This window comes from Strongylocentrotus purpuratus, unplaced genomic scaffold (genome assembly GCF_000002235.5).
Source record: "Strongylocentrotus purpuratus isolate Spur 01 unplaced genomic scaffold, Spur_5.0 spur5_scaffold_19, whole genome shotgun sequence".
NCBI lineage: Eukaryota > Metazoa > Echinodermata > Echinoidea > Camarodonta > Strongylocentrotidae > Strongylocentrotus > Strongylocentrotus purpuratus.
This window is the reverse complement of record NW_022145604.1, coordinates 5,811,086-5,826,646: the sequence shown is the minus strand read 5'-3', so window position 1 is coordinate 5,826,646 and position 15,561 is coordinate 5,811,086. Positions and strand designations below refer to the sequence as shown.

At 36.6% G+C, this 15,561-nt stretch overlaps 1 protein-coding gene across 2 annotated transcripts in view; it reads left to right on the top strand.

Annotated features, from left to right (window-relative positions):
* Positions 1–12,352, top strand: part of LOC583684 (growth factor receptor-bound protein 14) — a 53,539-nt gene extending 41,187 nt beyond the window's left edge. For both annotated transcript variants that reach the window (XM_030990118.1, XM_783585.5), the window contains exons 7-14: positions 684–776; positions 2,061–2,201; positions 2,616–2,726; positions 3,227–3,412; positions 4,108–4,224; positions 5,835–6,042; positions 6,644–6,825; positions 7,194–12,352. In XM_030990118.1, coding sequence (XP_030845978.1) covers positions 684–776; positions 2,061–2,201; positions 2,616–2,726; positions 3,227–3,412; positions 4,108–4,224; positions 5,835–6,042; positions 6,644–6,825; positions 7,194–7,325 — 1,170 coding nt within the window. In that variant the 3' untranslated portion in view covers positions 7,326–12,352. The remainder of the gene's footprint in view (positions 1–683; positions 777–2,060; positions 2,202–2,615; positions 2,727–3,226; positions 3,413–4,107; positions 4,225–5,834; positions 6,043–6,643; positions 6,826–7,193) is intronic.
* Positions 12,353–15,561: the final 3,209 nt, after the last annotated feature.

Here is a 15,561-nt window from a genome sequence, read left to right as displayed (position 1 = left end):
AAAATGATGGTATCAATTTCACCCATATTATTCCTTTCTTTTATTCATTCTCTGGGCTAGCCAGAGGAAGCAGGCTTCGTAGAAACTTTGAATAAAAGAGAACTCATGGCAGCCAGATTGTTCCTGACAACGAAACAATGATTGATTTGTAACACAAACGCTCCACAGCCCTCCAGCCATAGGGCCTCATTTCTTTTCCGCGAAGGCCATTCCCTTTCCAATTGTGTAAAAGCACAATGCTCAAGTTTATTAATGCAATACCGGGCGCTGTCAGGAAAAATTTGCCCCCAAGCCGCACTGAGCCCCAGCAGGGGTCGCATGTATGCCCCATTCTTTTTTGAGATCCAAACCGACCAACGTAAAAAAAATGAACATGAAATATGTAGGAATATATACAATCTTTAAACACTAAGCTACGTCCATCCCCATCTTATATTAACTTTGTACAGTTTTGTCGCTAGTAAAAGTTGAGGATCATTTGTACACTCTATATTTGGATGATGTCTGATGAAGAAATCCATGAGAGGAGAAGAGAAAAACAGGAAGGAAGGTGAAGTAGTCTGCCGCTTAAAAGCCAAGCCGAAGATTGGAGACAAAACACTCCACGGCGATGTCGATTGGTGTTTGCAAATGTGCCAATAATGTCTCAAACACTTGTCGCTTTCATTTCCTCTCGCCTGCAGCAATTCTTCCCAGCGCACATGGTAGCCGACCCCAGCGAGACGGCCGATAATTTATTTGAGAAGCCCAAGCGGCCCCGACCGCCATTATTACTGGTGAGTACCTCGTCCGACGGAAAGAGAGAGAGAGAGAGAGAGTCTGTTTTTAGATATGTTAATACTTAACAGTGGTGTGATGCTTTGTATAATCTGATGCATGGCCTCGTTGCGGCTCACCCGACGTAGGAAGAACGTCTCCTGTTGGGGTTCGTTGCCCATCGCTCCCAAGTTTATCGATGAGGATGAATTTTACATGGTCATATGAGCTTGATGTCTCTCCTCTACTCGATGCCTCTATTTCTGTTCTGAATTTCCACATGAGACACAGAGTTCTAAGTATTGATTCGCGAAAGGGAAAACACGTTTGAAAAAACAAGCGAGCTAAAAAAAGATTCCGGGTCAAGATGTAACTGATGCAGTTCATGTTTTCCAGGGTGCTTCTGTTTCTTTTTAATGTCCAGGTCTTATGGGGATGTATTAGTTCTTACAAAGGGCTACGTTTTAAAGACATCAGGGATTTGGAAAATCTATTTATAAAAATGTCTGAGTCCATTATAATTCTAGTCAACATGTGGAAGATTATTTTATTGTTATTTAATAATGTGAAGATGTCTTCATTGTGTCTTTGTATTGTTTGATATACAGTGTACATTTTAAAATCCTCATTGGACTGTGCCTATGTATCAAAATTTATTTGTCATATGTTTAAGATATGAGCTCTTCATATATGTAAAAGCCACCTGTCTAAGAAATCTCTAGCTTTCTCTCCATAGAAAGGAAGGTATATTGTAAAGCCTGTCTACTGTATAGAAAGACTGTATGTTTGTAACTCTGCCTCACATTCACATAGAGTTTGTCGATCCATTGTATAACCACTTTGCTTCCAAGACATGCCATGACCCAGTTTTTGTCCTGAGGTTATTTTGACGCCTCTGGGGATGCGGCCCCCTTTGCCTCCCAATCCAGTGTAGAGAAATAAATGAGAAAGAGAGAGAGAGAGAGAGAGAGAGAGAGAGGGGGGAGAGGGAGAGAGAGGGGGGAGGGGAGAGAGTGAGAGAGAGATAGAAAGAGAGATGAGGGAGAAAGAGAGGGGAGAATGAGAGAGAGAGAGAGAGAGAGAGATGAGGGAGAGAGAGGGGGAGGGGGAGAGAGTGACAGAGAGAGAGAGAGATAAGCTGTGCACCCCCCCCCCCTATACTTGTGCCCTCCCGATATCTAGACTGGCATCACATTAGTCGTACAATATATAAATATGTGAATATGATATGTTTCATAAGAGAGGATGATGTTATCATACATGTACATGTATATTAATGCAGACATTGAATCGTTCTTTAACAGGACATGCTGAGCCCAGTGGAGACTCTACCAGAGATCCAGGGCTGGCTTCACATCAGGGAGGGCCACAAACGCTCCTGGAAGAAACACTTCTGTGTCCTCAGGGAATCAGGACTCTACTACTCCTCCAAAGGCAGTTCCAAGGTAATGGTCCTAGTCCTCTTTCAGTTCCTAGACCTTGTCACTGCAGTATAATTTTTTTTTCAAGTCAAACCCTGACACTGGTTCAAAACCCTGTGCTGCATAGGAAAGGGTTCAATAAAGTTACCAGTAACAGGTTTAAAAATATTTTTCAATCCGAAATTTAGAATCGTATGCGACTATTTTCCAAAGCCTTGACCCGTTAAATACTAAGCCTGCGATGACTGGAGCTGAAGTCAACGACGAGAATGAATGTTATATACGTGAAAGTGGGCCACACTGGCGAACCTCTTGATACCTGGCATACTCAGGGTATAGAAAGACTGTTCCATTTGTGATTTTTCAAGTCATCTTCATTGTTATACACATACTTTATACCATAGTTATCATCTCTGTCCCCTCTCTTTCTCCCAACAGGACCCCAGACACCTGAATCACTTTGTGCAATTGAGTAACATTGAAATCTACCGGGCATTGAACCCTAAGAAGAAGTACCACGCGCCCACCGAGTTCATGTTCTGTACCAAGGTGAGTGAGTGAGGGCAGTGTTCAACGTTTTTTAACACTTTCCTTAGAATTACCCATAGAATGGCAAGACTCTTGAAATAAGGTCTTTATGACATGCTGTAGAACTCTTTTTGGGGATGATTGGATGATTACAAATAGACTTCTTTGTTTCAGTGTTCGTCGTACTGATGAAAGCATTGCACACTGTAATATTGTAGACAGATTCTTGAGATCCTGAAGACACTACTACACATAGGTAGAGCTAATAGTTCTAAATATATTTAAAACAAATATTTGAGCCAAATATCAGCCATATTTAGGGCTTTTTTCTGAGCAGCAATATTCATTTTATTACACACATTGAAAGAAGGTTTATTTTTGCATATTTCTTTGAGACTACTATTGTATATGTTTGGAACATTCCACAGAAGGAGAAAAGGTGATCGATGTAGTCTTTGACATAATTCCTGTTGAGAAAGGGATGAAATTCATCCCCAATTTTTTTTCCTTCTATGAATTAGACCAAGAACTCCAAATTCAGTGCAAAGGACTTGAGATTACTGTGTGCCGAGGACGAGAAGACACGACAGTGCTGGCTAGCCGCTCTGCGACTCTTCAAGCACGGCGAACAGCTGCTGGAGAACTACCAGAGGGCGCTCGAGAGAACCATCAAGACGAGGGAGGAGTGCCAGGAAGTCTTATTACAGGTACGGACAACAATGCATCTTTTCTTTAATAAAAACATGTCTACAGCGACCGCCTGAAGGAAACAAAAAGTGGTCTTTGTAGACAGGTTCCTTTATTTGTACATGTTTAAATGAGAACCCATTTTCGAGAGAAACAAAAATGTGGTCCTTGTAGAGCAGGTTTGACTGTAAAACGGTGAATTCAAAAACTAGGTGACTAGAAAGAAACGTTTTTGGGAAAATGTTTTGAGATCTTGAAAATACTAAGGCAAAAATATCTACCCTTCCTCAAATTTCTATCCTGGATAACTCGTTGGCTGCTTGCAAGATCTAGCAAGCTGTAACAGCTATGTATGGTTAATGGCAGTATTGGCCTTGCAAGCAGCGCACAAAATATCTATTCATATCTTTTTAATTGGCAAATAACATGATCTTCCAGGAAAATGTATTGTTGCCAATGCACTGTCCTGGATAAGTTAGGGTATTAGTCGTGAATGCACCTGGGCCCCGTTTCATCAGACTTGTCAATGACAAGTTAAAATAACTGTAATAGGCTACTGAAATCATGGCATTTGATTGGCTGAGAGCAAATTTGCCATGGAAATTTAACATTTGTTATTGATAGCAAGTTTTATCGAACAAGGCCCGGGACCATCGTGAAACAATGATGATGCGGAGTGAAACTGACCATTCTCATGGCTTTGTCTTGTTTTTAGAACATGAAGAACTGTTCAGACCGTGTTGCAATGGATTTCTCTGGGACGCAAGGACGGGTTATCGACAATCCCAGTGAAGCCATCGCCATCGCTAGGCAGGAGGAGTTCAACTGGAGGGTAAGACTTCTTTACATTCTTATACAATGGAACCTGTCTATAAAGACCACCCAAGGGAGACAAGAAAAAGTGGTCTTTATAGGCAGGTGGTCTTTCTATATAGGTGGTTGCTAAAGCAGGTTTTACTGTACAATCAGTAAACGATAAAGAAAATGGTTACACCGAAGCCTCTTTCAGACATGAAAAGTTAAAATGCCTCCAAACAAAATTCTTGTGGTTAAGTAAAACAATAAAATTGTGTGAAAGTGAAGGCAAGTTTGGATTAAAAAGTGTAGATGTACATATTAAATGCCCTTCAACATACTCACGTGTAGAGATAGAGATCTGCAAAGTACGCTGTATTCGTGCCATTTTAGTTCACTCTGGCTGTTTTCTTGAAGGTGGTTCTCCAAGCGTGCGAAATGTGAATCAGTAATATGGTGAAAATCATACTATCTAAAGTTGTCAGCCAATTTAGGTCAGACAAATTAATTTGGCATGATGTGCATTTGCTTCTAGGCATTTCTACTCTGTTTTATATTTTTTAGTATTCCATGACTCCAGTAGAATTTGAAATGGATGACTAAGATCTTCAGCTATTGTTTCTTTCTAAATATATTTATATGGGATTCCCAAAGTGCGTTGATGGACCTCCTTTATCAAAAAAAAAATCCCCCCTAATTGTTTATTTCTAGGTAAATAGTATTCATAAAGTGCATTTGTGGACCTCTTGAACCAAAAGTCCCCTGTGATCTTTTAAGAAAACATCCTGCTTTATTAGCACCTTTCATTTCGCACGTTCTACTTTGTACAAAATATTATGCAAAAAGATCATGTGGCAGTGACCTAACCCAAAAGAAATATAAACAGTCTTTATAAGTGGTATATGAAATGAAACAATCAACATACAACTACGCTTATCTGGTCCAATCTTGAATCGAAAGCTAGATATTTGGCTTCATGTCTTGGCTCCTTGTAAATCGATAGTTTGATATGAAAACATTTAGATGTAAATGTTTTTAAAGATGAAGTAAACAAGATTGTGAAGATGAGAAAGTGAAACATAATGTGAGAGGCATGTGAATTGAAAGAGAGGTATATGGAAGAACTCAAATGATACAAAAAACTATGTTAGTATTAAAAATAGTACATTGTTCTTATTTATGGTCAAAGTGCTTTTCAGGAAAGGAAAACAGTTACCGGTATATGGAAGAACTCAAATAATACAGAATAAGTACATTGTACATTAGTGTGCAGAATAGTGCATTTTTCTGCAAACATTCATATATGTGGAAATGCTTTTCAGTAAGGGAAAACAGTTTTTAAACGTAATGCTCCCTTTAATTTTGTCTTGTTGACTGCTGAAGGCCATCTTCATTTGTTAACGTGATAAAATTATTTGATGTACCGTATGACAACTCATTTAAAGAAATATGTACCATTATTATTCATTTGCATTATTCTTTGTGGAAAAATTGGCCCTTGCCCACATCTATTTTTTAGCACTGCTATCAATAAAACATTCAGATTGATAGTGGAGTCGTGTTTGAATTTGAACTTTTCTTCATATTTTTTGTATTTTGGTAATGGAATGTCGATTTCATGATTATTTTTCTGTTGTGTTTTTACAGAGACGGGGTGGTCAGCGGTCGCTGGACAGTCCTCTCATAAGCCCCCGAGTGACGACCAGCAGCCCACGCTTCAATTTCCCTCCGTCATCCGGGGGCTCCAACAGCCCCCACTCCCAGCTATCCAGCAGCCCCCGGCACAACAACCCCAGCCCTCGAAGCCATCACAACACCAGCCCTGGGGCTTGCAGGAGGGGCGGCATCAACTCAGGTAAGAGGGGAACCATGGGGGTAATGATTTGGTGGGGCAGGTGGGTGTGGCAGAAGTGGACAGGAAGTTCTTGGTAGTTGAAGATTTATTAACAAGGCGTTCCTCAGGCAAACCATTTTATTAACAGTCATCGCTATACACCCATGTGTTATATAGATACATATACGATACTTTGTAGTAAACGCAGTGGAGTATATTCATATAGTAGCTGCTCTATTGTAATAGACCAGGGGGATGTTTCACAAAGCCTAAGATCGGCAGGCAATTCATGCCACTGTTCATTCTCACCATTTGTCTCTCTATTATGATCTTTAGATAATATTTCTTCCTTCAATGATGAATTATCAAAAATGCTCAATTCTGTAGATGTGTGACCATGATTTCTACGTCCCTTGAAAGACCATTGTCAGTAGATGGTGAGAGAAAACAGTGACATGAACAGCCTGCCATAGTGATGTCCTACTTAAAGTCAATCTTAGTCTTTGTGAAACACCCCCCCCCCCCCTGTTATTATTGCACAATTTGTATTCACTGCAAGCACATTACTCCTTCTCTGCTTGTTATCTCTCTAACCATTTAATTTTACATTTTCTTTTTGCAGGTATTCACATGACTCAGCCGTGGTTCCACAGCGGACTGACGCGAGATGAGACACATGCCCTCTTTGCCAAGCAAGGCATGGTGGACGGGATGTTCCTGATCAGGGAGAGTCAACGGATTCCAGGAGCGTTCGTCCTCTCATTCAGCCACAATCAGAAGGTCAAGCACTATCAAATCAACATGGTAAGTAAAAGTAGAAGCAGGGATTTTGTTTCTGGGTAGCTCTAAAAAAATTAGTGGAAAACTTGAGAGGTCTGTCAAAACAAACACAAAAAACAAGCAGACATGAAAATTTTTACCAACCATTTACCTTATCCTAATCCTACCTAAGCTGAAATGTTTGTCGCCCTCACCTCTACCCTTATGCTTTGAGGAAATAAAGCTTGGGTCGAATGTTTGGTCACTAGTGAAATATCTTACGGAGAATTTTCAAAACTACAAATGGTGTGCCCAAATGAATGTGAAATTGAAATTAGATTGAAAATTTTCAGCAAAACATTTATTGAAATGAATTGTTGAAATCTTTATGTTTCTGTTTCATTTTTATTCAGGTTGAAGATGGCGTCTACACGATAGACGACGGCGGGACACGCTTCACCGACCTCATTCAGCTCGTGGAATTTTACCAGCTCAACTCGGGAGGGCTCCCTACAAGACTGTTACACATCTGCACAAAACTGTGAACGGGATTGCCTGCCTGCCACGCCCCAAATCTCTTGCAATTATTTGATTGAAGATTTAGAACAACGAAAGACGTATATATATATTCTGTGGAAGATATTATATGGATGTACTACTTGTCAGCAATGTTTGCTTATTTAAAACTTGTGATGTATACTTTTTTTTTAACGAAAAGGAAGCTGTACCAGCTCTTTTTAACAACAGTGCGGCAGCCGCTGCTTTTTCGAGAGGTGTCTGATACGGGGCGCAACGTCGTGCCCTTGAAGATGCTAAATTTATTCTTGTGGTGGTGGAATAACATCGTGAACACGGATGAAGAGTTCTTGCGAATTCTAAAAAGATGTTTGACTTTTGTAACGTTCTTTGGATTTTGTGGATGTAATGGCCGACAAGTGAACCATAGCAGTATTGAGGATACGACGACGGACGCTTTTTTTTAATCGTACTTCTTTGACGGAGGTTTGAACGCGAGAAAAAGGACTCGGAGTGAATTCTCATCTTCATGATCATGGAAATGATGGCAGCGATATTTATCTCTTGATGCTATCTCTGCAATGCTGGTCTCAAGATATATTCTTCAAGCCTTCTATTGGTGATGGGAAAACAACGTATTCTATATTTGTTATCGTGATGGTGGATATGTATTACTGGCTTATTCTATAAAGTCAACTATTGATGGTTAACTGATTGGAAACAACTGTTGGTGATGGAATCCTTTGTGAAAGGATGCATAACAAAGATAATTATTAATGTATGAATCATTCTCTTTGTAGTAATAGATCGAATTCAGGAAAAAGAAATGTGTGGGGTTAATATTCCTCACTATGTGATGGTGTTTATGACTATAAAACTATCCTCTATTTATTGGTTAAATGGTGTTATTTGTGAAACTTAGAAGTCTTTTTTTCCAATGACATGTACCATCTGTTTTTACAGTATACAAAGCGGTAGTCTGGCCTTATAGACTAAAGGATACTAGTTTGGTATCAGATTTTAAACGTCCAAAATATGGTGGAAATGATACTGATAAAAAGTATTTTTCTTATTTTTTGTTTACAATTCACACAATTAAGTGTGAAGCAGTATCACAAACTCTTTACAGCCTAACATGCAATGCACAAGTATTTAAAAGTTCTTTTTGAAACTTCATCAGAATAATATCCTTGTTTGACATGCTTGCATTTGAATATCTTTTTCTATGTAAGTTGTGGCAATTGTACTTATCAAGTTTTTCTTAAGCTCTCGATTCTCGTTGAGAAAAAAAATCCTTCATCTATTTGAGAGGGGAGTGTCCATTGACGACGTCACGACCGTGACATATTAATTTTCATATCTTTGGTTCTTCAAATTTGAATCTATAAGAAATGCTCAAATTGACAAATTTGCTCTCAGCCAATTAGATGCAATGATTTCACTGAGTAGCTTGTAAGAGTTATTATATCTTGTTATTGATAACAGGTTTGATGAACTAAGGCCCTGGTGGTGGGTTTGGATAAGACATTCTTTGATTGTTCATCGGAAAGAAAATAATTCAAAGAAATTACTAGACAGATTTCATTGGTGCTGTTATTGTACTATTATGTTTGTGTTTGCGTAACCTGATATATTCATATCGTGACTTACATGTTACTCTCAAGATGTCACAAGTCCAAAACATGATTGACTTTTTTTCTTCATCTGCGGCATTGAACGGGTGTAACTAATATCACATGCACATTGCACACTAAGGATCCAGACAATAAGAACCCGTTCCCATTTTTCATTGGGCGTGTTTTGTTTTATAGTGCACATCACTTTCCCTAATGCATATGACATAAGTGACAAATATATAGGAAGATTGATTTCTATTTGTTGGCTTTGAAACTAATGTTAGAAACTTTCGATTCCTCTGTCGCTTTTTCCTGCACACAGATTGTTGTTAACATATGCACAGCACATGGTACTTTGCTGATAGAGATTTGTAATTTTAACGTTGAAGGTTTTATTAACACATGTAAACATACATATTCATGGGTAACTTGATAAACGTGAGATTCTTGAGCTGACATCCTCTTTGATTAAAGACAGCCCCATTTGCATATCCATTTTCAATCGATTTGAACCCCAAGAATATTCTTGAGCTTCATTGCGAAGGATTAGAAATGGGAAGTTAAGCTTTAAACAGTCTCATTTGTGCCATCCTAAAGCTGAGAATCTGCTCTCGTAGCAAGGTGTTGAAACTCTAAAGCAAAAAGTGAATCGTTGTTACTTAGAATGCAACAATAAGCTTGTATGATAATAAAATTCAGCTTTTATATAGCGTTTAATACATCAACTATCTTTCTAAGTGTTTTACAGATATAATATTTCCAGGTCATTGGATTCAGGCTTGCCCGCACACAATCCATGCACATTCTCCACTCTCTGGGGAGCATATCATTATAGTACTCTTCTGTATGCACCCAATTGTACCTTTGCACTCTGTCATATTTTCTGTTTGAACTGATAACGTGAGCAGTTTACTGCTTGATTTCACGGTTTGAGAACAAGTCAGGAAATTTATGACGACAGCACTAACCATTGCCATAGGAGATTCAACTCACCAGTTGACTACAAAGTCCAAGAAAGGAATTAAATGTCCCATTTTTTCTTTATGAAATTTGGTTAACTATTATTTGTCTTGTGTGTAAATACATGGTCTACAATCGAGACATTTTATCAAATATAATTTGTAAAAGACATTCTTGCAAACTAGTGTATTTCACAAAAATCATGGCAATTTTTCCACTTTGTCATAAATCTGGTCACTATCTGTTTTAGCCAATTACACCCTTTTGTATCAACTTATTTTTATGTACAGGGGGTATGTAGTATGAAACGCCAGTGAAATAATCAAGCAGCATAATGCAAGGTATCACTTTTTGTAATATGGTCGTCATGCTTGCTTTTATGATATATCTTCACTTTAAAGTATTCTTGTCAATTGCTTGTTGTTGAATTTTGACCCATCTTGCTGTCCATAGGGAGATGGAAAGGATTTTTGACACGTCCCGCCGTCCATAGTGAGATGGATAACATTACCTCTCTCATCATGACTTTGTCAATGAATCTAGGTAGCGGCCTATGTGTTGCACAATTCCTAAACACCAAATAAATGTATTTTGATGATTATTGATAGGGACAAGTCCCTTTTTAGTGTTTAAAAATTTATTGAAATGATGATGCAATCACTATATTTAATCTCACTCAATCTGATTATAACTTATGGAAAAGAAGTATTTTGTAATGATGTTGAAAAGATACCTTGTGATTTATATTGTATAGTACATGTAGATGTTCCTATTTTGCTCTTGAATGTGAGAGCGATATTTTCAGGGCTTGCTATTGGGTGCTTTTTTCTTTCTTTTAGAATTCTCATTTTTGGACAAGGGATCTGCATTGCATGGTTACCATAATTACTGTAATAAGGTCTGCCATTTTTTCCAATGCATTCTTTCTTTTTGAAATGCCTAACTCCATCTTTGAGTACTTGGAGTTTGGGTCGAGTGAAAAGGTTAATAATTAAACAAATCTTATTACAATCACTTTAACAAAATATTAATATTGTATAGAATGGGAGCAAAGTGAGACAGACCCTGTGATTTTTCAAGGAACTTGTTTTAAGCAAATTTGTTATATAAATGAGATACCATGAATGTTATTAAACCTTTGGCCCAATATGGCTCTCAAACGGCCTGTTGTAAACATTGGCATCAGAATTTAGGGCACAAGGATGAGAAAAGGTACAGACATTTTTAAAGTAATGGTAGGGAAAGTTCTTGCAAGTAACCTTTAACATTTCCTGCAAGTGATATAAAATATCCTCTTTATACAAACTGATCCTAGTTGCAGTAGCCAGCCATGCAGATTTTAATTCTTATATTCTTTTGCTTTCTTGTCCGAGTTGTATTCTTGTATTCATCATCTGGCCATCCTTTCTGGTCAGTAATGTTTTGATATTTTCCTTTCCATTACTGTAATTGATTTTGTTTTGATAACTTTTGATACTGTCATTATGAAGGAAGGTGTGACCTTTTTATAAATAGAAAAAGAATTGATTTAATATTATTATGTCATGTGGTGTACCTAGGGTACATGAATATTCTTATTTATGTATTTTTGTTTGGCGTTAAGTTAACAAATTATGGGTCAAGTATTGTTGAGAAGTATATAGATATTTTTCTCTTTAAGTTTTTTTTTTTCCTTCTTCTTTTTGTCATCATCGCTTGGATCTATGAAAGATTCTTTTTTGTTTTCTTCATTTTCTTGACATGGGTATAAAGATTTATCTTTTCACTGTACTAATAATGACATCATTTTGCTCTGTATATTCTGTACAATGAATATCTTTCTATATATATTGTTTATAATAGTCAAAAGCTGACTAATGTTGCGGTAGTTTTTATACATGACTTTATTCCTTTCGTTGTTACACTGCCATGTGTCAAGTATATATTTTATAAGTGTACTTTTTAAAGAATTGTAAGTTGAAAATCTTGCACCTATCCGTGATATTGGTGGATGGGGTCGCTCTCTCTCTCTCTCTCTCTCTCTCTTTCTCCCTTCTGTCAATCTCCCTAGATCCTTTATAGCCTTGACCTTTCAACTTTCTTCTCTATCATAAACACTGTGCAAGTTCGTACTGTAAGAAATGTATTCAAGATGAAAAAAATCATATTTGGAAAATATTGTCCTTATACAGGTATATCTATTTATCCCACCAGTATATAAACAGACTTTTATATGAAAAAAAATGAAGAAAAGTTGTTTTGAATTCTTCTAACTACAGAGTATTGCTGTTTAAAACAGACATTTGTTGAAGATAATGTGAATTTCTTGGGAATGTAGTGCTGGGAGAGGGATTTCCGAAGGTTCAGACGCAGGCTGTGTATCGCGGCTTCACAGAGTTGGATTTGTTTATTTTTTTCAATGGTATGATGGCATTATTGACTGCATAAAAGGTTTATGATTAAAATGCTAAAAAAGAAAGAGGCACTATGTAAAAAAAAAATTATACTGTTTATTGCTGACTTTGTACGTGTGTGTATCGTCTTTTCTGTAATCACTATGAAGCGAGTTGTTTGCAGCAGTATGCGAGGGCGTGTGAGGTTGGTATCGGACTGAAAGATATACAGAAACTATTTTGAGATGAGGTGAAGACAACATAAATGGATGGAAATGCTAAACGGATGGAAAGTACAATAGTGAGTGCTCTTTGTAAATTTTGAAAGAATGGATGATAGGATTTGCAAATAAAGAAGAATTTAACCGAGAAAAAGGCTGATAATATGAGACTGAGAGCTGGAAAGGAAGCTTACATAATTTGTTAATTTCTTGTACACACAAAGAAAAACCACATACAATACAATCATTTAGTGGATCTATATTGAGTCTATATTGAGTAATTCATTACATAAATATATTCACAGCCATTTATATATGAGAGTTAAAAACTAGAATAATAAAAAAAGATATAATGGAATATATAGTGCAGTTGTAAAATAACAAATAAGCATCATCTATCATCCTACATAATTAAACACAAATATTTCTACAATATACATGTATCTCTTTATCACAATGAATATAAATACATTATTAAAACTTACAATGATTAACTTTTTTTTTTTTTAAATTACACATCTTGAATGAACTATTTAAGTAAAATGATACATAAAACAACATTATCTACTTCCCCTCAAAATAAATTGAGATTTTCTGCATATTATTATATCTATATTTCACAATGTTAATAACTTAAACCAAATAAACCTAATACCGTACTGCATAAGATACAATGTACACTGCCCTCTACAGTGTTTTAAATAATTTTAATTAAAATTTTGCAAAGAGCACCACATAGGAATAGACTAGAATTGTACATATAAACTGTTCGATGTCTTTAGAAGATTTCTCCATCTCTCTATTAACATGAAAATCTTAAAACATAGAAAAATATCTGAATCTTGAATCTAGAAAATATATAATGATATATGGACTGCACACACCTGCTGGGGTTTTCTATATTGCACATTCCCCCTTTCGTACAAGACACCATAAATTCCACAGTGTAGGTGCTCTAACCACACAAATTCAACAGAACACTGAGTTGGCGGAAAATTACGTTTTTTTCTTTCTTAATACATGTTATTGATTTCTCATGGTTTAAAATTGCATTTAAAGTTGGGTTTTGCTGAGGTGAAGAAATAATGCCTCCTTAAAAAGGATTGCTCTTTAAATAGCCTCAAACTCGAAATACCCGTATGACACAAAATGGGTAAAACGTTTGGACTAAACTTTATGCCACATGCGTGTTTAGTCCCACATACCTATTCCTTTGAAAGTGCTTGTGACTTTCAGCATTCCTTTTTTTTATTATGGTGATTCCAAAAAAATCAGAGTTATTATAATTATTATGTGATTCAAAATCATCCTTCCCCCTATCGCTTCAGTACTGGCAGTTTCTTTCACAGAACTCAACTTAATCTTTATATAGAGGCAGAAAAGCATAAATAATTATTACATACTTTGCATAATTAACATAACATATTATAGTTCTGAATGAAATATTTAATTATATCTATAATTTCTATGTATGCTGCCATTTAAAATGAACTTTGCATATCTGTAAATATTCGTTTTAATATTCAGTTGTAAATAGATTATTCGTTGGATGATTCTGTGCATGTCCAGCATGCATTACACACATTTATTAACTAGGTTTCTGCATCAAAATTATTCACACGATTTCTATGTTTTGGTGCAAAAACAGCTAATTTCCATCTAAACTTACATAATTTTGGTGCATTTAGCTTTCTCAAATATGGTGAAAACAAGCAAACAAATTATATCACACACAACTATATTGACGAAGTGAGTGTCGGTTGCTCTTCTGTTTTTTTAAACTGGGCCACAAAGAAAATTCAAAGTCCCAACAGGCAGTTCAGGGAAAATAGACAATTAAAAATGGCCATGATGATAACAAGTACATTCATGATCTGTTAATGCTAATTCAGTTAAAGTTCTTCAATAATACATTACCGGTAAGTTCTAGAGAAAACTAAGATCTATAAATAGCTCTACATATGTACAACTTAAAAGGGATACATATCAAAGATTATGCCTAATGTTTTACCTCTTGCTAAAATAATGTTGGAATAAAAAAACACCTGGGAGGGTATTTCGAGCATGATTTTATCTCTAAGTAATCAGTATTCTGAGACCACTTTTTTGTTAAATCTCTCGGATACGCAGTAAGACTAATGATTTCTAAGACAACATTCTTGTCGGGTTATCGATTTGTAATTCAAGATTTGGGCCGACTTATATCATACTTGAAATGAGGCTTTTAAAGGTGTTATAAGCCTCTAAAACTATCTTGGTTATTTTTCAGAGAAATCCTAGCAAAATCACATTTGCACTTTAGAGGCACAAGTAGTAAAAATTTTAAAAATTATGCATTCATGCTTTATACTGGCAGAACGCGATTCTATTGGCTGAACATGAAGAGAGCAAAATCTAACAACATTTCTTATTGGTTATCGCATTACAAAGAGGCATCTCTTGGAGAGATAATATCGACAAAATGATTTTAAAATGATTTTAGAGGTATTTTATCCAACTGAAAATGAATCTCAGAATACCGCCCTTGGTTCCCATCTTAAAGAGTTGAGATTGATCCAAATTGATTGCAACCTGACAACTACAATTGCAAATCTGAACAGAGATAGAGATAGAGATAGATAATAGAGTGCCAACATCATACTTGCTTGTCGTGCAGGTTAATGGTTCAATACAACTGAACCTTTGCATGAGGTTCACCGCAAAATCATTGAAGCAACAGGCTGGAGCAGGGCGATTTTCAGTGTTTGGGCCTGGCAGGTATGATCACCACACCATTTCTTAACACAAAATTGTTGGGAGACAGCAACCTTGACAACTTGGCCATTACAACATCTCACTTCGGTTCTCTAATGTAACTCTTCGATTGATTGGAGGACTTACACTCGACCAGGATCAATCACAACTCTTTATAAGACAGAGCCAAGATTCCTTGTACATGAAAGGCGCCTGATTAGCTTGATCAAGGTGATTTTGAATAACAGTTGCATCTATTTCAGCCTGAGTATTAAAAAAATGATAGTAATAAATAACAGAACCTGAAGAAGGCCTCACAAGCCGAAAGCTTGTAATAAAATTGTAAAGTACAGCTACGTCTCA